The sequence below is a fragment of the Bactrocera dorsalis genome, chromosome 3 (genome assembly GCF_023373825.1).
Source record: "Bactrocera dorsalis isolate Fly_Bdor chromosome 3, ASM2337382v1, whole genome shotgun sequence".
Lineage (NCBI taxonomy): Eukaryota > Metazoa > Arthropoda > Insecta > Diptera > Tephritidae > Bactrocera > Bactrocera dorsalis.
Genome location: NC_064305.1, coordinates 13,820,913 through 13,847,627, shown reverse-complemented (window position 1 = coordinate 13,847,627; position 26,715 = coordinate 13,820,913). Strand labels below are relative to the sequence as shown.

Genomic DNA, 26,715 nt, shown 5'->3' with positions numbered 1-26,715 from the left:
TTTGCATACTCATATTTATGTACGACTATATGCGAGGCAGTTTGCAGTTGTATTTACGCTATCGATTTCCATCTTTGCTGTAGTAGGTAGTGAACATATAAAACAGAGATACATATAAACCAGGAGGAAGACACACCCGGCAAAAGTTCTTGCTTTTGAGCTTTAATCCAAGAAAATCAGCAGTGTTTTTGGGAAGATTCAAGTCTCTTACCAACACACAAACTGGGAAAACAATTTCGGACTGCTGGCATCTTCAACTTCAAAACTCGACTTGTCATTGGGTTCAAGGATAGGATATGTTTTCTTATTATAGCTTTCGTCTTATATACGAGCACTTATATGCTCAATTTTTAATTTAAGCTGAATAAAAACGAGGTCAGCAAAACAAGATATTGTCTAATTATATTCATTCATTCATCTTAACTCACTCAACTCACATTTTATACTCAAATAACTGAATAAATTTCTTATCGACCAGCTAAATCGTTCATTAATTAAAACTCTCACTCGCTCTCAACGTAGCGCTGCAAAAAAACCATAAAAAAAACACGTGATAAAAATTGAAATCGTTACTGCAATTTCCGTGGATTTGAGCTAACAGTAAAACGGCGAGAAAAGTGTAAGACAAAGTGGCTTCATTAGTTGATTTCCACAGCAACCACGAACAATAAACTAATTTACATTTCAATTTGGTTTCCAAGCGTTGCACACGACTAATCGCTACACGGCGAAGAGCCACTGCAGCAGCAGCGTCGAAGTTGCATGAGCAGAGTGAAAAGTATGCGAAGCTCATTGAGTCACATATACATAAACACATATATGAAAACATACATACAAATACAAGTGGAAATATACGAAGGTATACCTACGTATAGATATACAACTACAAGCGATTCATGCTGACTGCACAAACACACATGCACTTATGCATATTTATACCCTGAACCGGATGTATTAAGTTTGCCTTAGGGTTTGCCACGGGGTCTACAGTACCCATAAAGAAACGTTCGAGACTTTAAAAGGTCTATATAACTTTTTTATATATTTATAAATGAGCAGTGGGGCAATTTGAGGCGACTGAACCATGATCGCCTCTCGATCCTCTCCATCGGTATACACGCTGAATAGTCGCTCAGTTTTTGAGATATCGGTCTGAAATTTTGCACACATACTTTTTTCCCAAAGGAGCTGCTCATTTGTTGAAATCGCCGAAATCGGACTACTATATTGTATAGCTGTCATACAAACTAAGGGATCGGAAACATGTCTTTGTATGGCAAACTTTTTCATTTGCAGAGATATCTGCATGAAATTTTGTATTGACTATTATTTAAAGCAACGTTATAATTTACGAAAAAATTATTGAGATCGGACCACTATGAGATATATCGGTCCTATAAACAGCTTCGTCAAGAGCAAGTTCTTGTATGAAAAACTTTTTTATCTGATGAGATATCTTCAAGAACTTTTGCAGCCAGTATTACTTAAAGTGTTGCTACAATATCCAAAGAAATTGTTCAGATTGGATCACTATAGCATATAGCTGCCGTACAAACTGATTGATGAAACTCAAGTCCTTGTATGAAAAACTTTTTTATTTGACAAGATATCCTCACGAAATTTGGCACATATTACTACTTAAAGTGTTTCCACAATCTCCATAAAACTTATTCAGATCGGGTTACTATAGCATATAGCTGCCATACAAACTAACCGATGAAACTCAAGTCCTTGTATGGAAAACTTTTTTATTTGAAAATATATCCTCACGAAATTTAGCACAGATTACTACTTAAAATGTAGCTACGAGCTCCTAAAAATTTATTCAAATCGGACAACTATATCATATAGCTGTCATACAAACTGACCGATGAAATTCAAGGCGTTGTATGGAGAACTTTTTTAGTTGACATGATATCCTCACGAAATTTGGCACATATTACTATTTAAGGAGTCCCCACAATTTCCATAGGACTTATTCAAATCGGGCTACTATAGCATATAGCTGCCATACAAAGTAACCGATGAAACTCAAGTCCTTGTATGAAAAACTTTTTTATTTGACAAGATATCCTCACGAAATTTGGCACATATTACTATTTAAAGTGTTCCCACAATCTCCACAAAACTTATTCAGATCGGGTTACTATAGCATATAGCTGTCATACAAACTGACCGATGAAATTCAAGGCGTTGTATGGAGAACTTTTTTAGTTGACACGATATCCTCACGAAATTTGGCACATATTACTATTTAAGGTGTCCCCACAATTTCCATAGGACTTATTCAAATCGGGCCACTATAGCATATAGCTGCCATACAAACTAACCGATGAAACTCAAGTCCTTGTATGGAAAACTGTTTTATTTGCCAAGATATTCTCACCAAATTTGACACAGATTACTATTTAAAGTGTAGCTACAAGCTCCTAAAAATTTACTCAGATCGAATAACTATAGCATATAGCTGCCATACAAACTAACCGTTCTCGAATAATAAATCACGATAAAAATATTTGTATACCCTTTTATGCAATAAAAAATGCAACTATGAAGGTTATCAAAGTATCCATGCAACCGAAGTTAACGTTTTTTCTTGTCCCACACTCATTTCACCGCAAATTTATTCGAAACTAAAACGCGATGGAGCGATAAAGTTGCTACTGTACAAGCTGCATAAGTGCAAGGGCAAGGCGGGAAGGAAATGAAAATTGCGGTTAAGCATTTGCAATGAATGGCAAAGCGAGTGCGGTAAAAGTGGTTGAAGTGCTGGTGGTAGTGGTGTTCATGGTAATGGTTGCTAGTATTAGTGGTGGAGGGGGCAAAAACGCAGCCAATTCTTTACGTTTCAATTCGATTTCAATCGCTAGTAAGCAATTCACTTCAAGTTGACTTCACTGCGAGTTGTTGTTGTTGCTGTTTGAAGTGAGTTTGAGAACTACACTCGATATTGGCAATCATTGTAAATTTTCCACATGATGGGACCGCGGCAGCAAGCGCACTATTGCAACCGAATTGAAGTGTTCGTGCATGCCCCGGCTCGTAGGCAAATTGTATATAATTACATAATACTCGTTTGGTGCAAGCACGGCATTAGCGGCATGCAGCTAAGGTAACTAGGGTAAGTTAGTAACTAGCGGTGTTGTGCTGTGAATTAATGAGGGTCAAAAGAGGTAATTGTGGTGTGAGTAGCGCCTTGATTGGATGCAGTTAATATGTTTATGGAAATGTGGGAAGACTTTTTGTTGTATTAAAAAGTTTTCCAAACAAGACCTTGATTAACGATCGCTTAGTTTATATAGTATGTTTTCGATTCCAGCAAATGTGGAGCTTCTTGAGGGTGAAATAATGTCTGGAAAATGCTATATCGACTCTGCTTGGCTTCTTGATCATTTATATATATATATATATTTTACAAGGACCGATATCAAAGGAGAGCATTTTTTCTTCACTAAATGGTGTTGTTTTTACAACAACTCGGTATCGAATCAGCACAATAATATGGCGTAGTGAAGCGTTGACCAATTATTTGGTAATTCGCCAGCTATTCGATGCACATCAAACTGTATGCATCCTTTAAAACGGTAGCCAACCTCTTTATGGCTGAAAAAAATAGTCGTTGCCTGATCAGTTTCGTCTCTGAAGTCTATTTCTTGGTGTCTAACGCATATCAAAACCATTACTGGACAACGATCTCGATACGCCTAAAAAGAAACTTTTTGGCATTGCGCTTAATCGGCGGAACACGCTGTTGTGAAGTCCTCCCATTCATAATCTGAAGTGAGCAACATCTTTATATCTCTTCTTCTATTTTCTCTTTCACTTACTTGTCAAAATAGTCGTATATAGTATATCTTCATACTAAGTTAACAACAAAGTCAGACAGTTAAGTTGAATACCGTTTTCGATACACCGATTTACCACTCAGTACCTTTGAACGCACTCTTACTCTCTCTCTCGCTCTTCATCTCTCTCACTCTTCACCTCTTTTCTCAGTCAGACAGTTAAGTTGAATACCGTTTTCGATACCCCGATTTACCGCTCAGTACCTTTGGGCGCACTCTTACTCTCTCTCGGACTTCATCTCTCTTTCTTCGCCTCTTTTCTCAGTCAGACAGTTAAGTTGAATACCGTTTTCGATACGCCGATTTACCTCTCATTACCTTTGAGCGCACTTTTACTCTCTCTCTCTCTCTCTTCATCTCTCTCTCTTCACCTTCTTTTTTCTCGTCTTCCGCTCTTCATCTCTCTCCCACTTGTTAAAACACGCCTGCCAATGACAAAAAAGAAGACCTCCTTAAATTGGTATATCATTTCCCTATATCAACTCCATTTCATCCATGCTAGCTGTGTGTTCTATTCGCCATTTTCATAATTTGTATGAATATAGCTGACATAGGCATACAAATCTCTCGGTACATACGGATTCATTCCATTAATGCCACAGAATACGCTCTGTCTATCTGTGCAGCGGCTAAAGCGATTTTTAGGGGATACATGAAGTTCAGGTCTATGTCACACTCATGGAGAGAGACTATGGTAGTTTCCATACCGAAAGCAGTTAGAAACAACCCAATCTACTTGAAAGAGTATAGGCTTATAAGCTTAACTTCTTTCCTGCTATAAACAGAAAATCTGGGATGCGCAAATTAGGGTCGCAGCGTCTCCTAGAAGCTTGTCCTGAGCGTAACACGCATATGCAAAAGGCAGGTCAATAGAGACTGCATTCCATACACTGGTATTTAATATCGAAAGGGCTTCTGAATGAAAGGAACTCGCTCTTGGAGCATACCTGAACATTTGCGAATCGTTCAATAACGTCTCTACGGAATCCATTTTGAACAGTATCTAGTCAATTGGTGTTGATCATGCTAACTATATAGCGCTGGATCAGAAGCCTTTTGACTTCTAGGCGGATAAGAGCAGAATGAAACGTCCTTAGAATGACCAAGGAAATTTAATGCTGCTTCCATAGGCATTAGTGGTCAATACTTGTAAACTGCTAGTGAACTTGGGGGGCAAATGAACCCCTGCAATAGTAGCATTTGAGGACGACATTGCCATCTTATTAACTACCTCTTTAGTAAAGCTGCAAAATGCTATCGCGCAGTGACCAATAGGGTAGAAACTAAACCGAAGAAATAATAGACAAATGAGAGACTCCATAGATTTTCTGCAAGTAGAGCAACGAACATAACCTATCTTCAATTCAACAATGTCTCCCATTCCAACATCCAAAACAACCCGATCAATATACCGAAACTAGACGGAAAATAAGAGACATCCGCCTAGTCTTATTAAGCAGTATGATAATCAAATTGCCAACAGAAGACCACATGTACTCACTATGTTGCTTAGTCATTCCATAAAGTCTCCTAGTTGTCTTAGTGTTGCCTTATGTACACGAATAACACGATTGTGAAAGCAAGAGCCTCACTTACCTACTACTGCTTACCAACTATCCAGCAACACAATATGCGAGCCAAAGCTTGTAGCCTTCTAATGCAGTGGCTCAATAAGCAGTTGCTTAATAAACCAAACCCCCACAAACAATATTTCACCATTAATGCAGGCGGATTACAGTTAGTGCAGCCTCTCCATATTACCATATGCTGGTACTAACTGCTTGGGATTCTGAATTAATAAGCGCTGCTTGCAAATGAAGCTTGCAACGGTAGTGATAGCACTTTATTCGGAAACGTATAAATGTTAGTAAGTGTAGACTAGGCAAAGAATATATGTACTGTGATATGGCTGGATAAAGCTGGCATCTCCATTGGCAAAGAAGTGGATCAGTCGATTTTGACAAGCTTTTCTTGAGACGAGTTTTGCGCAAACAAAATTATACAGCATAGACAAGAACCGGTAGTAATCACTTAGTCCGGACAACAACTAAGCACCTTTCAACCCACAGTTTCTGGTGAGTGACTATCGATGTATGTGACTTGGTGACTAGTCCTGTCCTGATGGAAAGCAATTCCGCTACAATTGGCGGAAGCGAACTTCAGTGCTATTGAAAATTTCAGACGGTCCAATTGTTAATAGAACAAGTTTAAATTAAAAGTTTGACAGTGTACAAACCATCTTGTCCATGAACATTGCTTTCTCTACCATTTACGTCAGCTTAACTGTGATTGGACAACGACTTTATTTGCTTGACGTCTGACGTCACAAGTCATCTACTTATCGCGGAGTTAGTTTTCAGAGGATTCTCAAAGCTGCCGGGATACAGGACTATCTCCTTGACAGGAGTCTTTAGTGTCGGGAAAGCTGCTGAGACAATAGCGTAGGATGCCACATAAAGAGGTTCAATAGGTAGATCGATAGCAATGCGGCGTCAGAGACCGTTCTTAGAAACAGGGAGGCAGTAGATGTCGGTAATCTTATTTGTTATTTCGTTTCCCGCAGCACCATGTGGCCTAAAATCCACTATATAAGCGGCTACTTGAAAGCGGCTACATATGTATATACTAGTTGTAGACCATATGGTGCTGCGACAAATGAAAAAGCAAATGAGATTACCGAAAGTGTCATAAGCATGCTTAGGGAACCAGTTCAAGAAAGCCGTAAGTCGCTAAGAACGATAATAAATGAAATTTCCGAAAAGGCTGACAGTCGAAGGAGGGTGAGATGAAATGAATGTATCGTATGACAACCAGCCAGTGTAACCTTACCTAAGCTACTATATATAATAAAGGGTGATTTTTTAAGAGCTTGATAACTTTTTTTAAAAAAAAAACGCATAAAATTTGCAAAATCTCATCGGTTCTTTATTTGAAACGTTAGATTGGTTCATGACATTTACTTTTTGAAGATAATTTCATTTAAATGTTGACCGCGGCTGCGTCTTAGGTGGTCCATTCGGAAAGTCCAATTTTGGGCAACTTTTTCGAGCATTTCGGCCGGAATAGCCCGAATTTCTTCGGAAATGTTGTCTTCCAAAGCTGGAATAGTTGCTGGCTTATTTCTGTAGACTTTAGACTTGACGTAGCCCCACAAAAAATAGTCTAAAGGCGTTAAATCGCATGATCTTGGTGGCCAACTTACGGGTCCATTTCTTGAGATGAATTGTTGTCCGAAGTTTTCCCTCAAAATGGCCATAGAATCGCGAGCTGTGTGGCATGTAGCGCCATCTTGTTGAAACCACATGTCAACCAAGTTCAGTTCTTCCATTTTTGGCAACAAAAAGTTTGTTAGCATCGAACGATAGCGATCGCCATTCACCGTAACGTTGCGTCCAACAGCATCTTTGAAAAAATACGGTCCAATGATTCCACCAGCGTACAAACCACACCAAACAGTGCATTTTTCGGGATGCATGGGCAGTTCTTGAACGGCTTCTGGTTGCTCTTCACCCCAAATGCGGCAATTTTGCTTATTTACGTAGCCATTCAACCAGAAATGAGAAATGATATGTAGACCATAAATCGGACGTAAAGCGCGAAACACATTTCGAACCGAACACTGATTTTGGTAATAAAATTCAATGATTTGCAAGCGTTGCTCGTTAGTAAGTCTATTCATGATGAAATGTCAAAGCATACTGAGCATCTTTCTCTTTGACATCATGTCTGAAATCCCACGTGATCTGTCAAATACTAATGCATGAAAATCCTAACCTCAAAAAAATCACCCGTTATATATACACTTCGAGGTTTCCTATTTTCTATTTTCCATCCACTGAGTCCAATTTTCGATGACTCGTTCGAGCATGTCGACTGGAAACTAGCAAATGACACCGGTGATGTTTTGCCTGAAACGAAGCGGAACGGTGCGCATAGACTTCAGACTGTACATATCACCACAGTCTAACGGTTTTAAATCATGCGTTCTTCAATTGACCGACCCGAAACGTGAAATAATCGGATCATCGAAGTGTTTTCTTAATAAATCTATCGATTGATGCGATGTCATCTTGTTGGAACCAAATATCTTCGGGATCACGAGCTTCAATCGGCATCATTTTTAAATAACTATGGACCGTTGAACCGACACACAAACCACACCAAACCGTTGTTTTTTATGGACAGAATGGCAGCTCTTGAATCTCTTCAGGTTGCGCTTCGTACCAAATGCAGCAATTTTGATTGTTTACATAACATTTGGGCTAAAAATGAACCTCATCGCTGAAGAAAATTTGGCTCGAAAATGTCGGATCTTCTTGGAACTTTTCAAGAGCTTTTAGATTGAAGCGATGTCGCTTGAGAATATCGAACGGCTTCAGTTCGTACACAAGGTAAAATGCGCCAAGTCATTTCAAACGTAAATCCGAAGTGTTGTGAACGGCGTGGAGTCGACTCTCCTCGGCTTATGTGTATACTCTCAGCTACGGCTGCCATATTTTCTTCACTGTGTGTTGGACGTGTTCTATTCGGTCGAATATTATCCAATAATGAAAGCTGGATCTTAATATGGGTGTTAATGTTGTGAATACTACGCCCAGTGGGCCGATTATATTGCCTATAAGGTGAGGGAACAAAAACCAAACTCTATACCCCTTCCTGTCCTGTTTTATGGTGCAGAAACATGGACGATGACAACATCTGAGGAGTCGACGTTGGGAATTTTCGACAGAAGGATTCAAAGGAAGATTTATGGTCGTTTGGCTGTATGATATATATTACTGTGATCAAATTGAAAAGTGAATGATCAAATTGAAAGGTGAATTTTGTCCATTTCATCTCCTTCAAAGTAATACCCTCCCGCTGCAGTACACCTATGCCAACGAATTCTCCAATCATCATAACACTTGGAAAATCCTCCGTCGTGATGGCCATCAGAGCTTTCTTCGATCAAGCTTTTATATCCTCAATTAAGTCGAAACGGTGTCCTTGGAGTGGTCATCAGAATTTGCTGAATAGCCAGAAGTTCCGGTGTAAGAATTCTCATGATGAAATGACATATGCTACTGAACAAAAATAATATGACAACTAGACACGACTCACGCAGGCTCTGTCAAGAAAAGACTATTGAAACAAGCACCTCTGTTTGGATCAACCGTTATAAAATATATGAACCTGTGTTCCATGAACTTACGTAAAACTCTCACTCAGCAAATTTGAATATTGAATTTCTGCATTTCACAGATTTTAAGCTCAAAATGAGTCTTTATGCGCCTAACTACCCGTTAACTACCCGTTAACAAGTTAGAAATATGCCATTCTCTTCTGCCGCGCCACTTGTGACCTTCATTGTATTGTAAACGCCAAATTGAGTTTGGCGCGTGACTTTTTTGGAGTTCATGTTAATGATGCAACACTTGCCACAATGCACAAGTACCGCTAGTGTCGCTACAACTAATGCATTTAGCGCAAATTTTAATTAATACTAAATAAGTGCGCGCAAATTTACATTTTTGCTAAACATAAAAGTTGCATATACACTTACGCATATTAAATTTAAAGTACCCACACACACACACACACACACAGCGAGCTTTAATGAATTTAAATATTTTACGACACCAAAGTGCGGGCCAACAACAAAGAGCGCACAGCTTATAGCAGCAATTTGCAATATGAGCACAAATTTCCATCACTTCCATGTCATTCCATTTAATCACCCAACTGCTTTTGTAGCTGTATGTGTGTGTGAACGCTGGGCATACTCGTTAAAGGTCAGCCGCAGTCGGTGGCATATTTGGTTGCATAGCGTTTGGCCACTGCCAGTTCGCCGCCTATCAAATGTCGTCAATCACAACATGGTGGATATGAGAGCGCGTCAACAGCTTAATGAAGGCGAAAGGCCGCACACACACACACAAATCGCAGCTGTCTGCACACACACACAAATAACATATGCTGTCATACGCCCACACACATATGTAACTATATAATATTAAGCAAGGCGACCACGCTCAGCGTTGCACAAAGCTCTTGGTAATGTCAAGCTGTTGGCGTCAATTATATTTGACAACTATATTTGTCGCTATATAAAGGTGTTGTTGTTGTTATTGTTACTGTGAATTTGTGTCTGTTAATGTGTGACAGATTTGTCCGCAGATAATTTTCGACAAGTTGATCACTCGACGCGAGCGTGAAGCCTTACTGCTTGTGGATTGATGTTGCAAGAACAGACACCGGAAGATACTTTCAGAACTCCTTAAAAAAATAGATGTATATCCTTTAAGGACACACCTATTGTGAAATTAAAAAAAAAAAATCTTAGAGCCTTCCTACATTGTTCTCGAAACAACATTTTCGGAGACGAATCCATTTAAATTGTGAGAGTCGGGTTTGTCTAGGGTATCTAGGGATGGTGCTGGAGTGCGTAAATGGCATGTAGGCGCTGGTTGTTGCAGTTTCAGAACCCATAGGAACGGTTGTCGCTCTGTAGTCTTGTTGAACGACAAGACTGGTAGTCATGCTGCCTAGTAGAATCCGTTGGAAAGGTGAAGGTTCGTTTTTGGCCACTCGACTGGAGTGGTAGTGCGGTGGGCAAACTTGGTGACATTCGTACAACTGTAGAGGCTAATGTCGCAGTTGTGTATTAGCAGCATAGGACCACGTAACGTGAGATCTACGGCCCCCGGTCCCACGACAGTCGGGTCTAAGTAACCAGAACGGACTTAACCGAGCATGGGACCTTTTAGCACCAACGCAGCTCCGAGACCGGTTTCCCAGCACGCTGGGACCGCTGTTTCGGACTAATTGGAGATTCCAAGTGTAGCCAGGTCCTTCTTCCATTGGTCTTTACAACGGAGTGGAGGTCTTCTTCTTCATTTGCTTCCCCCGGGGAGGTACTGCGTCAAATACTTTCAGAGCTGGGGTGTTTTTATACATTCGGACGACATGATCCAGCCCGGATAGCCGCTGTTAGTTTTTGGTGTTATTAATAGTTCCAAGATAGGCGAATCTATTTACCTTTTCGAAGTTATGACTGTCAACAGTAATCTGGGAGCAAGTACGTCGACTGTTTGTTTGATGACAGTAGATTTGGGGGTCTCTCTTTCTGTATTTTGGGCAGAACAAACTTAAATTCCAATCGTCGAGCATACTCCGATACTCGCCACTTTGTTGTTTTGCAGACGGGTAATTGCTATTCGAGCAAACCTTGTTAGATCGTCGAGATAACAGGCTTTTGCTGGATAAAGTCCCGGTCAGTTCCGGCAATGCAAAACCAGCCGCTTCTTAGGAGCATCACGAGGTCTTTCGTTAATTACACCGACAACATCGAACAATACGCCGAGCAGACTACGGACTCAACTAACTTTAGTCACGCACTGACCGCCCTTCACAGTACAGCCATCAACACCCTCGTCGACTCCCTCTACTTGCACTTGGCACCGCCATCCATAGCAGATGTAAGGCTCAAATGGCGCCGAGAATCTAGAGTTACCCTTAAGGAACTTCGTTCTGCATACCGTTTCTTTGTATGCCCAGCGAACACTACTAATAACCTATTGCCTGTACTTTCATGGTCTGGCTTCGTCGGAACAGCATGTTTCCGGGTCTACCGTTAGATAATTTCGATGGCTTGGAATATGTATAAATAGTTATAGTCTTAAACTACTAGAATTTTTGATAATAGAAATCTATTAGCTTTTCCTTAAAGTAATTTCTAGTTCGAACAGTAGATGAGCATTCTTCCAAGGTATCTTAGTTTGCCCTCGGTTAACCAGATGAAATTTAAACTCGTCCTGGTTAGTTGGTTGTGAGACGCAGGAGCTCCAAACCGCGCAACTGTCCACCTTGAGCTCTCGTCAGGCTCACAAGCTGTAGTAGTCCATTTTTTCCGTCCTGGATGACATAAGTCTTTTCAGTTGGAACATTGGAAGCCGTGAATGAGATCCCGTACCAACCGGCTGAAGGCTGGTCATTTGTGAAGACAATGTTCTTACGTCTAAGCATGCTTGTCGTAGGCTCTACCTTCTTCCGATTCGACTTTAGTGAGTTTCTGAAGGTGAGATCTCAGAGGTTGGTACCTCGAGACGAACCCTGCAATCTTAGTTGTCTCTGATCTGCCTTCAACCGATTCGACTTTAGTGAGTTTCTGAAGGCGGGATATTAGAGATTAGTAGCTAGTGACGACTTTTGTAACCTTGCTTAGTTCTGTCTTACTTAAAAGTTAACTCACAACTGCCCCCAAAGTACTTTTGTGGTATGTTGCTAGTGTTTTAAAACCTGACTTGTTCCTCCACAGTCCATTGATTAAAACAAATCTAGAGGAACTGAGTAGTTGAGAACAGTTTGAGGTAGCAGCATTCTCGGCTACCTCCAAGCGAGCCAATTAGTCCGTATATTCATTTCCTTTTATCAGTTAAACGTAGGTTTCCTTTTATATCTCGGGATTTGGCATTCCTAGTGTTGAAATTTGGAAACTCACCACTTTATCATAATATTTGACATTTTTTATGTTATATATTCTAGAACGCTTTGAAATACGGGCACTATTTGTGCTGTTTATGGTAACTTAAAATATTCATCTCGGCCAAAAAGTGGAAATCCCACTGATTGACTGAATCAACTGGATTTTTTGAGCACTCAAATCTTCTATTTGATGAGTCATCCTTCGTGTAGTCCTGACTGGGCATCGAAATACTCCGTTTTATTCCAGAAGCTCCTAGCAGAGCTCTAACTCAACCACAACCAGATTAAGCAGTGAGCACTCTATACTCCGCTTCATGGTAGCACCCGAAAACTGTCAGCTGCTCGAACTGCTTGTCCTGCTAATCCACCACAATATCCCATCAATTTTAGGCATGCGTCACTGTAACTGCACACCGACTCATCGCTGCGGCGCAGCCACTCAATCGCGCGCTCACATTTCACTCAACTGCAGTTGGCCAAAGTTTTTTGTCGCTTTTGGTTTGATAATTTGCCTCTTCAACAGCGGAAATATGCAAAATGTTGGCAATTTGTTATGCCATAATCAAGTGGCAAAAATGCTGCTGTGGCAGACAGACAGACGGGCAGATCGGCAGCGAGGCAGGCAGCGTGTCAGTGCTGCCAAATGTTGCAACTGCTATTTATCAGCCAACTCGAGCAGTGCAAATTTCACAAAGCTGTTGCGTGTAGACTGTATGCACGGCTATGTGAGTGTGTGTAGATACATATTGTGCCCCATGGAGTCTAATACAATTCACACAATTTCCTGTCATCACAGCGCATTAAACACCCGCACGGCTTCCGGATTTGACATCAAAGCAAAAGCAAAACGTTGCAAAAATTCGCTACAAAAATTGGCTGACAGCACGTCCATGCAGTTAGTCAGTTAGCGCGCGCGACGGCTCATTCGTCTTGTCAACGCAATATGCAGTGTGCAACATGCGACATGCAACATGACGCCAACTCCACTGCCATTATCGCAGTTGACGATGAAAAGCTTTGATTTTTGTTTTGCTTTGGCTCAGCTGTCCAACAAAAAGATATAGAAGTGCAAGTGTGACAGAGAGAGATAGAGGGAGAGCGAGATAGAAGGATGAAAAGAGAGTTAAAAAAGGGTGCGCGGGACAGCGTGTGGGGCCTCGAAATACTAGCTGTCTGCATTGGAAATGCGAAAATTGTGTAAATAGCAGGATTGTGTTGGCAAAGCTTGCCGTTGGCACGGAAACAAAACAGGAAGTGAATCGACATGCGCCCAGACTATGAACCGTTAACTTTAGCGTCACGCAAGAAACACAAAAAAAATCATTGAAAAATCACGTCCAGTCAAGCCGAATGACCGAATGACATATGATGGTCATACATCTGTCACTGGCTGACATATAAAATGGATATGTTAATGTGTTTGTGAATATGTTTCAGCCAACCAAATATTAAAAAATGTGATTTACTTTTGTATGACGTTGTTTTCTGCTACCCGTGTGACATAATTGGACGCATTGTCAGCTGAGAGCTTCAGAATTTTCCGTGGCTGGATGTTATGTGGACAGCCGTGCGAATGAATCATGGGCCTGTGAAGGTTAACAAATAAAGGAGCGTTGAAAGCTGAAAAGGGTGAACGAAAGTTTCAAAAACCTTTCCCTGATTTGAGATCAATTTATACTGATTTCCGGTATATCAGGTCTAGTAAAAAGTAAGCCATTATTTTTGTATTAATATGAGGTTTCCATTGAGTATCGGTCGAGCTCAAATGTGGACTGTTTCGTTCGATGAGTTGTGATAATTTTGAAGGGAATTTCTCAACGCCACTCTAATGAAATCCCCGGTCGCTTTTGGCAAAAAACTGAATCGATTTAAATAAGCTTCTCTGGATGTTAGGTTTTCACAAGAGAAATCCATCGCCAGATAGAGGTACAGATAATAATCACTTTGTTCCAGATTCGAATAATAAACTAGAAGCATAAGAACCTGCCGACCAAGGTCCAGCTTCTGACGAGTCCCTTTGGATATGTGTGGCCTGGCGTTGTTCGGTTCGTGTACAATTTCTCTTCTAATGACCAAAGCAGGCCCCTATTGAATGATTGGTTACTTCAGAAGGTCTAATTGTTATCCAGTACTCATCTAGAGTAAGATCTTGATGGTATAAGAACAGCTCATGGTTACTAGATCCCTGTTAATCTCACCAGATACATAAAAAACTTCCTGACTGTCCGCACTGGCTTGACCGCTACAGAAAGGCGCCGACTTTGTTACGAATTAATTGGAAACTCGGTCCCGATGGACCACAATACCTAGCCGCTGGGCGTTTGCTTTCTGTAAAAGGTCAAATTGTTGTCCACTGCTAGTCCGAATTAAGAGTTCGGCTGTAGGGGAACAGCTCATAGTATATGATTCCTCGTTATTCCCGCAAAACACATGGCAAAACGTCTCTGACCGTCAGCACTGGCTTGGCCGAAGATGGATCACAATACCTCTCTTACTGCGCATTTCTGGTCGATTGCTTCCTTTAGACGGTCTAATATGTTCAGTCGGCCACAGAAATTGATCGACTTTATCAATTTAAAACTTGTTCCTAATGGGCCACAGTACTTTTCCGCTGGGCGATTGCTTTCTGTAAATCCAACTGTTGTCAAGTGATCATCCGAATTCAGAGTTTGAACAGCTTATTGAAGATAATTTCTTGTTAATCCCGCCAGACACATAATCAAACCTCCCTGGCCCTCAGCCTAGTTGACCGATATTGGTCCACAATTCCTCCCCTATTGACCAAAGTAGGCCAGTTCTTATAATAGCTTCCTTCAGGTGGCCTAATTCTTGTCCAGAACTCGAATTAGGAGTTTGACCATATGGAGATATCTCATACTTAATCTTTCTACCACTTTCTAGTTTACACACCAAGAACATGACCGTCAATGATGTGGCCATTCGAAATTGGAAACTCAGACAGACCACAATTCCTCTCCTATTTGACAGGTTCTACTCCTTTTTTCGAACCTGCTCACAACCGGTCAATTGCTTCCTTCAGAAGGTCCATTTGTGGTCCAGGGCTCATCCAGATTAAATGCTTAGCCGCATGGGAAGAGCCTATAGTAGATGATTCCCTGTTAATCTCACCGAAAACATATATAAAAACCTTTCTGCCCGTCTGTCCTGGCTACACCGTTTCAGAAATGAATTGATTTTGTTCCGGTTCGAAATTGCAAACTCGGTTCATGAGATATTTTTGCATTAACTCTTGTGACTCCCATGCATGGAGCTTCGTTTTGTATGATAAAAGTTTTCGGACAGTAAAGTCAATGTAAAAAATTGTTGAGAAGCCGTGATCTACTTCAGAGGTGCTCACTTATTGTTAATATGATGGTAAACCTTGGAGGTTCAGAGAGCACGGGCGTTGGCCAAGCCATAGCTCATAGTTCTGACCAAATTTGTATTATAGTTCGGAGCTACCATACCGTTTGAGGTATATATTTTTCAAGTTTGACTGCCTGCATTTATTTCACTATTTCATTTTTAGTTCCCTCGCGCTTACTGAAACTAGACCAAAGTGCTCTCGGGAGTAGACGATTATCAAAAACCATTAACAATGTGATGGTATAGCCATTGACAGAGTCTAGTCTCCTCAATGGTGTTAACCATCGACAGAGTCTAGTCTCTACAGTCTTGCCAAGCTAAAACATAAATCATATATGTGTTCCTATCCGGATACAGACAGATTTTACTAAGTTTTGCTTGGTGATATAAGAACTTGAGTTTAAAAATCTGAAAACTAAAGGAAACAGTTACTCTGCGGTATGTTTATCTCATAAAAAAGTTCTCCGAAATAATACTTTAGAAATCCTAAATGCGACTGCTATTGATAACTATAACTCTCTACTCTTTGGGTACATTACTAATGCCATTTCTTCTCTTCTTCAAAGTCCGCATAACTTTATCAAAGTTTTTACACAGTTCCACTTTTATACAACGATTTTTGCCTTTCTTACAAATCGTCCACATCACGAACTTTTTCGCTGTCTTGTCTGCCGTTTTCTCTTTCATCTCTTCCTCCACTTCGGCTTTTAATCAGTGTAACAAATTTGCGCTACTACAACTTTAACTTTTACGACTCAACTTTTTTTTCTCAACGCAACGCGTCGCAGTCGCCATTAGCTGATTCACTTTATACTCGGCTCGCTGCCTTCGCGCTTATCACTATGCAGCACATCAATTTATCCTTTCATGCAAATTAATAGCAACGACTGTCTTATCAAACGCCTGTACTATTCAGTCCAGCGAGCGGCGACCCACTGGCTAACTCACAGCTGTGGCGATAATGAAGCTGACGTCTTCAGCTTGCTTGTCTTTCTCGTTTGCTTTGCTCAAGCGCTGTGTGCCATGTTGCAACATTTCGTAATCCGTCACTGAGATTTTTGCGCGCATTTGCATTAAATTTGATATGCTTTCGTTTCTTATTGCTTTAATTTTTTACCGTTTTACATAATATCTTTATTTGCATTGAGTAGGGGATTGGCGAGATTTGGAATACCACGGATGGCCGCAAAGATGGAATGTAAGAATTTCTGGAGCCAAATCGATTTAAGAATATAAAAGTTTAAGGTATATATGTATATATATATATATACACCACGGTATGAGACTCTTGAATAGTTATCTATAGTGTGCCTACAGAGTCTTTTGAGATTCTCGTCAAGCCCAGACATCTTAAAGGATGAGTACGCTTCATAGACTTCGTAAATGAACAGCATCTGGTATCGCAAAGGACCAAAATTGATCTATGCGTGCCTCATTAGGCTAACAAACTAACCTAACCTAACTCAAAGGTCTGCTTAGGAGCGTCCATATTCCAAAGTATTTCAACTTTTGCTTTCGCGCCTCAAGGAGTAAACATAGTTATCGGATCGAGATATTTATCGAAATTTGTTCGGGTAAATTTCACATCGAACGACCTTTATGAGCCTCGATGGAATACCGACCATTGTACTCACTGTTTCTTTGTATGCATTGCTGGCGAGCGAAACACTACCAACTGTCTTAGTACCTTGTTCCATTTCTATTCCTTCTTCTAATCCGAAATACAACCTATAATAACAAAAGTCTCCTGAAAAACAAAAATTTCGGTATATATAGTATGTGATGGTAGAAGGAAGGATGGAAGAACTGGTCTATAAATATAATGCAATGTAAACCAAAATCGGTTTTATCCAGTTTAGATGCTAAGCAAACCGAACTTTCACAATTTTGAAGTACCATAACTCCCTCATCGACCACCAAAGAAAAAGAGAAATCAATACCATATATGGAAATCCATTTGATCCCATCTTAATGTATTGACCGACGGCGGAAAATCTACATAATCCGTGAATAAGATCGAACAATTTTTGTTCGGTTGGGATCACGGTTCAGAGACATAAACCATACATTATCCTCCAACCTATTATAATGAAAGACGGAGGAAATCCTCATATTCGAAGCAAAATATCGACACGACTTGAATTGGGTTAATTCAATGTTAAACGCAAAGACATATATGTATATATACCTTATATTATAAAAAAAACGAGGAGAAGTCCTCATATTTGGAGCAAAAAATCGAGCCGGCTTGGATTGGTTGGAATCACTGCTGATAGCGGAGACTTATACCATCCATTATCGTCTAACCGTATATTATGAATGACGAGGAGAAATCCTTATATTCGGAGCGAAAAATCGACCGGGCTTGGATCGGTTGGAATCACTGCTGATAGCGGAGACTTATACCATCCATTATAGTCTAACCGTATATTATGAATGACAAGGATAAATCCCTATATTCGGAGCGAAAAATCGACCCGGCTTGGATCGGTTGGAATCACTGCTGATAGCGGAGACTTATACCATCCATTATAGTCTAACCGTATATTATGAATGACAAGGATAAATCCCTATATTCGGAGCGAAAAATCGACCCGGCTTGGATCGGTTGGAACCACTGCTGATAGCGGAGACTTATACCATACATTATCCTCCAACGTAATAATATGAGAGTCGGAGGAAATCCTCATATTCGGAGCAAAAAATCGACCCGGCTTGGATCGATTTAGCTCAATGTTAAAAGCAGAGACATACTTGTATACTGCATATTACCATCCACCCTTACATTTTGAAAGAGGGAAAGGAGAAGTCCTCATATTCGGAGTAAAAAATCGACCCGGCTTTTACTGGTTGGAATCATTGTTGATAGCCGAGACTTATACCATACATTATCCACCAAGCATATATAATGAAGACAGTGGAATATACGTATATTCGCAATGCAGAAGTTAGCGAAAAATCGACCGGACATAGTTCGGTTTGACTTGCTGTAACAACAGAGACAAGGACATCTCTTGTAAAACACATAAGCTTATAGGTATGACATTCAAATGCCATTCCTTTAAGATTGGGCTTGATTGCATTCCAAGTTCGTTTCTAGAAGTTGGACAGTATCAGGTTATTAGCTCATTTTGCTTACTATTACCATATTAAAGTGAAATGAAATGATGGAAATACAGAGTTATTTGGACGAGGCAGTTAGCTTATTTCGTCTCTCTGTAGTACAAAGTACACAAAATACCAAGTCTTGTCAACCCCTACAGACAGACGAATATTCCTAAACTAATTATTTTCGTGATTATGATAGCTCTATATTGAATTATACTCGTAGTATACAGGTATATCGGACTCAAATTACTTTAGTTGAAAGCGATAGTTCGAAGCATAAGGTTCACAGTCAAAGCACATGGATTAATTTTCAGTCTGTCAGTGAAGTCAACCCACAGTCAGAGCCCATGGATTCAATATTTTACCAGATCGAAAGAAATATATTGTTATGATTATTTAACCTACAGTCTTTCTGATGTGCTGCCCTTTCACTAATTAAAGAAGAGAGAGTTCAATATTCAACAATTTTCTTAAAAATTCAATACTTCTTGAAAATTTCTGACTATTTTCGTTTATTCAGTTGGCCAGATTTTTTATAGATTTTCTAGAAATTTAAATACTTTTAAATGTACTTTAACTTCTAAAAAATTTTTCTTCCACATACTGCGGAACTACAATAAAATAAATTCTATCTAAATGTACTTTCACTACTTTCATTCATTTTATCTTTTTTTCTATATTTTATTTATATTTTTTAATTACTAAATCCATTTTATAGTTACTCTTCATTTACCTCCTTATTTCCATTTTACACAAATTTGTTGTATCTGCAAGCTTTATAACTTAAATTCCGCATCCCATAGAGCTTTTGTTGAGAGATTTATAATCCTTTGGCAGCGGAGCCAAAAGTCGCAAATTGCATTTTATGCATTTTTGTGACCGAATATTGGAAAATGTCTCTTAACATTTATTTATAACTAAACAATAACAATAAACAATTGGAATAAAAATGTCATAAATAAGACAAATAAATAATTACAATAACAAATGCTTGCTACAGAGTTGCAATTTAAATGCAAAACGAAAAAAAATCGTAAGAAATTGTGTGGTCATCTTCGTAAGCAGGAAAAAATGCTTAAACAAGGCTGTGGCTTGGCGTCTGAGTATTTATAGCGAACAAGACACAGACATAGAAGGCTGCTTGGCGACGACACTGAACTCTTGCAATTATATTCTTATTTTTTTATATATTTTTGAACATTTCATGCAACTAAGTTGGCAAGTGGTTAAGCGGCTTTTGCTTTAGTTTTATTTTATGCAAAGTCTAGTAAAAATAAATCTTTTATTTTTGGTTAGAATTGAAGTTTTATTTGACTTAGTTAGTATGAGCCGATTAAGCTCAAATAAGCACTGGTTTTTTCAATAACTTGTGGTTATCTTGTAGGTAATTTCATCATGTCACTCTCATAGAAACGATAGAAATACATGATATGATGATGACCTATTGGTAAGATACTGGAACAGTTGTACTTTTCGCAACAAAAAAATCATTTGATATGGACAAAAAGAGGGTATGAGCGCCAGTTTTAAAGTAAAAGGTGGATATGGACGAGTGAGAATCTCCTTACAAAGTTTCCAGAGCTGCTGGCGAGTAACTGTTAATGTTTCTCGGATGTCGTTGAGCTACTGGAACACAATTCTTATATTACAACCTCATGCTGGCTGCTTCTGAGCTCTTCTTTCCTTAATACCAAGTCCAATGATGTGTTCCACGTCCACGTAGATGGAACCTAGAACCTTGAGCCTGCTTCTGCATATTACTGGGTAATCCAGAATCAGGTGTTTTGGAGTTTCCTGTTCCATATAGCAGAACTGGCAGTATACGCAAGAGGCTATACTCATGTTAGACAAGTAACTCCTGAGCCTGCAGTGCTCTGTATAAAACGCGAGAAGGAGGCAAAATTTGTCTCAGTGGTTATTGATCATTTCCTTAAACCTTGTAAAGTTGTACCCTTCCAGAATACCTTGAAATGGCGCATTCTTGCTGCTTACTACCAATTCTGATCTTTCTCAAGTCTCTCCTAAGTGCGGAGCAACTATTTTATAGCGTGGGACCCCACTGCAATGCATGGTTCTGACTGCAGAGCGGGCTTTTTCGTCCACCAACTCATTGCCGGATACCCCTTTATGCTTCGACATCCAGATTAGGTGTCCCCGGTTGCATCCTGAGAGGCGGTTAAGCCATCCTATACACTCCTTCACTAAAAAAGATTGAACCTCGTACGCTGAGTGCCGCTTGACTATCGCTAAGTAAAGCGGGACGCTGGCTTCGATAGTTGCGATGGATATTGATTTCTGCGCACTGACTTATAGCAAAGACTCCTGCTTGAAAGATGTTCGGAAAACGTCCAATCGGTATGGATAGTTTGGTCTGCGGTTCCGCAATACCTGCTCCAATGCCTTCAGGTGTTTTCAAGCCGTCAGTGTGCTACTGGATAGTGCTGTCCCTCGGTAGTAGGTCGAACCACTCCGCTCTGCATTACTGCCGAGACTAACTTTGCACTTCTTTGTAAAGTTAACCATCTAACCAGACACAGGCGAGCCTTTGCAGCTTCGATAGTTGAAGGCCTACCGAAGAGTACATTGCCTTAGCAAGCTCTCCAAGCGACTTTATGCCTTAGGGTCATGGTATACAGCCATCTTAAAATACTTGGCCTGCAGACCCAGGATCTGCCGGCTAGACGTCTGCATATCCTGAGTGCCTTGATGGCTTTGGACACTATTAAATCCACATTCTTACTTCACCGTAAGGTTGAGTTTAAGAGTCCAAGAAATTTGACTTCTTTAGACACCTCCAACTCTCGACCACCGAGTGTTAGAGACATCAAGCCCGGAAGAGATATTTGCTTTGAAAACGGAACAACGGTTGTTTTCAACGGTATGATATTTAGCCCTGCCGTATTGCACCATTCCTTTACTAGACCTAAGCCCCTTTACTAGACTTAAACCCCTTTGAACCATGCCGCAAAGAGTATTCTTAAATTCATCTCGCGACATTATGGCAATGTTATCGGCGTACTCCTGGCAGCGAATTTCATTATTGGTGAGCAACTCAAGGAGCTTATCTACTACTAAGCTCCTTAGGAGGAGGATTAGTGTAGGTCTAACACTCGTATGCATAATTAAGGCTTATTCTGTTATATGAAATATAAAGTTCTACTGAAACAACCTATCTTAAAAGTTTAAAGTTCAACAGCCTTCATCAATAACATATTTCAAATGCCATCCATTCGTTATGTCCACGGGCCAATGTGCTCATTTTAATCAACAAGAATCCCATATATCATCTTACTTTTTGCTCACTCGTCCTATATTTTTTTATTTTCCACAACACACGCGAGTACGCTCGGCCATTGGACCACTTATGTTATTGATTTATATGCTAAAACTAACATCCGCCAAATATAAATCTATTACAACAATACTCGTAAATATATGGAATATTACTTGAACTTTATTGCTGACTGCAACAAATTCTTTTTATTTATCTACTCGCCACTATTACAACTGACACTCGTTTCTGTTTTGCTCTTTTCACACTTCTTTTTGGCAGCACTGCAATGGACCTAAAAGCCGGTGGACTACTCGTGCCGCCAACTGTTAAGAACTCAAGCTGCTCGCATCCACGTTACACCAGCCACAATTTCATTGCACACATCGGCATTGCGGAGACCATCGAGGCGGTGCTCATACTCATATTGACGCTGGGCGTGATTGGTGCCAATGCGCTGGTCATATTTGTAATAAACAATCGTCGCTATTCGCCCTATATACATCAGCAGGTGAGTGAGTGGGTTAGTGAGTGAGTGAGTTAGTGAGTGAGTGAGTGTTGCGATATATACTTGTATATGGAGTAACAAGGACTGGTTGTAGCAAGAAAAATTCGATTGAGAAGGCGGAAGATGTAGTTCAAAATCAGATAAAATTATGACAAGCGAGAGCAGGAGATTTATGGTTGGTTAGTTAAGATATCTGTTATTAAAAATGTAGAGAAAAGTATTTGTTCATAAATCTTAATACACTCTGTTTAAATCTATAACATGCTGAATTAGCTGAAACTGAGGAGTGAGAGTGGTAGTGAGCGAGTTAAAATGAGCTAATACTAGTTTCTTTTGGACATGCTCAACTTCTGTGATAATTTCTAAGGGTATAAACAGATCGACAACACTGGAAAACTGCCTAAATAAAGAGTAATCTATTTTGAGGTTCCCTACCTTTTTAAAGAAAAAAACAGGGAAACTTCAAATCTAATGGGTAATGTTTTGTATCGTACGAAAGTCAATTTCTTGTAGATTATCTTTTTCAAATATTGGCCGCGGCTACTCCATAGATGGTCTATCCATTGAGTCCAATTTCCGATGACTCGTTCGAGCGTTTCGACTGGTAACTGGTGAATAACACGCGGAATTATTGTCCCAAGGCCTGAATTGAAGCGGGATTGTTCGCATAGACTTTGGACTTTACACATCCCCACTGGAACAAGTCTAACGGTTTAATATAACATGATTCTGATAGCCAAATGACCGACCCAAAACGTGAAATTTTCTGCACACCAAAGTGTTCTCTCAATAAACCCATTGATTCATGCCATGTTTAAGAAGTAGAAGTGGATAAGATCACGAGGTTCGAGCTTCAGGCTGCTTTGAGTCCCAAATGCGCTCAATTTGACTTGTTTACGTATTCATTGAGACAGGAATGGGTCTCACTAAACTAAATTTGGCACGGAAACGTCAGAACTTCTTTGAACTTTTCACAGTCATTCGCCGGATAAAAATTCTGGTAATGACCCGGCTACAACACAATTTCTCAGTTGGCTTTATATCCATTATACATATTAGGCCTTTGCTTGAATCAAAGAGCCTTCACTTTTTCGTAGAACTAGCTGTTCAATCTAAATATTCTTTCTTCTTTTCAAAAGTCTATGAAATTAGGTTGCCTATAGTCGATGTTTGTAGTCATTTACCATTCACTCTAAGAATTCCTCTTCTGCCCGTCTAATTTATGTAATGTACTCCTGTCTCCACACCTTGTAACAGTTGCTCTTTAGGAACCCCGTGATTATCTATGCAAGCAGGTAGGCCATGCAAGGGTTGACACAAGTCCGTATGGAAGCTTATGCTCAGAGCCAAGTTCGAGCACGAATCAGAAATCCGCCTAACTGAACCTTTACGGCCAAAAAATTATGGAGACGTACATTGAACGTGCTTGAAGACCTGTTAGGGCCTTAACGAGACGGAGATGAGAACAGCATTAGCCTGCCAGCCTTTTCGATAATATGTCACTCTTACCTACTTAGATGATAGAATGTTGCCCTCACTAGCCCTTTGTCAAACTAATACGTGGGGGTTGTGGACGCCTATTTAAAGACGGCATCTTTTCACCTCTTCGCTGGTAATCCATTGAACGCAAGAGGCCTTTTGAGTCACAGTTTTTATCGAGCAGCAGTAAACGTCAGAGGCCCCACACACTATACATATTAATATATATATTTCTATCAATTTTTGAGTTATCGACTCAAAATTTTACTCTAGTGCTTTTCTTGCCAAGAAGCTGCTCAGATGTCGGGAAAGTCTTGATTGGATAACTACAAACTGAACAATCAAAATGAATTTCTTGTATGGAAAACTTGTTTAATTCAAGAGATATCTTTATGAAATTAGGCACAGATAATTTTCCAAGCAAATGGTATAATCGCTGTAAAAATTACTGAGATCGAGTTACTATAGTATATAGCTGCCATACAAATTGAACAATCAAATTGAAGACCTTGTATGGAAAACTTTTTCAATTGGCAAGATATCTTCACAGAATTCGGTATAGAAAAATCCCCAAAGAAATTATAACAATATCTGCAGAAATTGTTTAGATTGCACCACTATAACATATAGCTGCCATACAAACTGAACGATCAGAATTAAGTGCTTGTATAGAAAACTTTTTTAATTGGTGAGATAACTGCACCGAATTCGGCATAGATTATTTATTAAGATAACGGTACATTCTCCGAAAAAATTGTTGAGATCGGCTTACTATAACATATAGCTGCCATACAAAATATTTGAAAAGTATTCTATCTTGAATGAAGTGAGTGCCTTTTTCTTGCTTGATATTTATATTTAGTCTTTAAATTTCATTACAACAACAAACATTTCCTGCTACAAAATATATTTGTAGGAAATATTTCATGAAATTCATCGATTTTCTCATTTACCAGCATTGTGCTGTCGTTGCCTGTTAAACTCATGCACAATAAATACATACACATACATACGTGCTTACTAACTTTTCCTGCGTTCTGTTCTTCTCCACTTGCAGCCGCGTTATCTGCTCACCTCTCTGGCTTTAAATGACCTCACCATTGGACTGCTTATCACACCGTTTGGACTGTTGCCAGCGCTCTTCCATTGTTGGCCGTACGGCGAGATATTTTGCCAAATACAGGTAAGCGTTGGCGTATGAGCGACATCAAATTCACAAGAAGAAAAACTGGTAGTAGTAAAGAAGAAGAAGAAGCACAAGTAGATGTTGAAAAATTAAAGTAAAGATGCACACACACACCAATAACGAAAGTAGAACCAACAACAATAACAATAATAATAACACCTACAACAGCAATAACAACACCAACAGCAACAATAACAACACCAACAATAATAACACCAAAACAACAATAACAACACCGACACAAGCATTAAAAGATAAACTGTGCGAGCTTACAAGCATTTATTTATTTATTCATTTATGTGCAGTTGCATGCTTTGTTGTTGTTGTTGTTATTGTGAGTTGTTGCTACACGTGTAGTACATCCATTTCTAAGTAGAGTGGACATTGTGGCGGCAGCAACTAACATATATACAATGTATATAATAGCAACAACTATATACAATAACAACAACCCTAAATAATAGTAACAACAACAACAACAACATGGAAGAAAACTTTGAGGCGACTTAAGTGGCTGATAATGCCAAACAAAATACATACAAATAACGGCATTTTCGTGCGCTGTCTGTCGGCCAAGAATTGATAGTGGCCGAAGTGCTGGGGGTGTGCTTGCTTTAGTGTGTGTATATGTATATGGGTGTGCGTGTGTGTTGGTGCGTCAGTGAAATTCGAAAAGTGCAATGCTGTGCGAAAATAGTTTTTCACTTTCTCTACAAATTTGCACAGCTGCCAAATTGCTCGAAATTCCTGGAGAAGCAAAAGCATTTTGCGGCGGCGGGTTGTGCTGAGTTTTCTATTTTCGGTTTTGTTTATATTTATACCCCGAATAGGGTAAACTGAGTTTGGTAGGTTGTTTGTGATACTCAAAATGAAGAAATTTCTACGAAATTATTTAGATCGGACCACTATAGCTTATAGCTGCCATACAAATTGAACGATCAAAATTAGGTTCTTATATGAAAATTCTGTCTATTTGATGAGATATCTTCACGAAATTTGGCACAGATTATTTTCTCTAACAATGCTACCATATCTGAAAAAATTGTTAAGATCGGACCACTATAGCTTATAGCTGCCTTACAAACTGAACAATCAAAATTAAGTTCTTATATGAAAGCCTATTTTATTTGACGAGATATCTTCACGAAATTTAGCACGGATTATTTTTTAATATAATGCTACCATATCTGAAAAAATTATTAAGATCGGACCGCTATAGCTTATAGCTGTCATACAAACTGAACGTTCGAAACTAAGTTCTTATATGAGAAACTTCTCTATTTGATGAGATATCTTCACGAAATTTGGCACAGATTATTTTCTAAGACAATGTTACCATATCTGAAAAAATTGTTTAGATCGGCTGACTATAGCTTATAGCTGCCATACAAACTGAACGACCAAAATTATGTTCTTATATGAAAATCTAGTCTATTTGATGAGATATCTATACGAAATTCGGTGCAGCTTATTTTCTTTGCCAATGCTA

General features: G+C 39.5%; 1 protein-coding gene across 1 annotated transcript in view; it reads left to right on the top strand.

The window, feature by feature from the left end:
• Positions 1 to 26,715, top strand: part of LOC115066067 (uncharacterized) — a 317,628-nt gene that overhangs the window by 249,354 nt on the left and 41,559 nt on the right. The window contains exons 3-4 of the mRNA XM_049453919.1: positions 22,336 to 22,564; positions 25,098 to 25,223. Of these exons, the coding sequence (XP_049309876.1) occupies positions 22,343 to 22,564; positions 25,098 to 25,223 (348 nt within the window). The 5' untranslated portion in view covers positions 22,336 to 22,342. The remainder of the gene's footprint in view (positions 1 to 22,335; positions 22,565 to 25,097; positions 25,224 to 26,715) is intronic.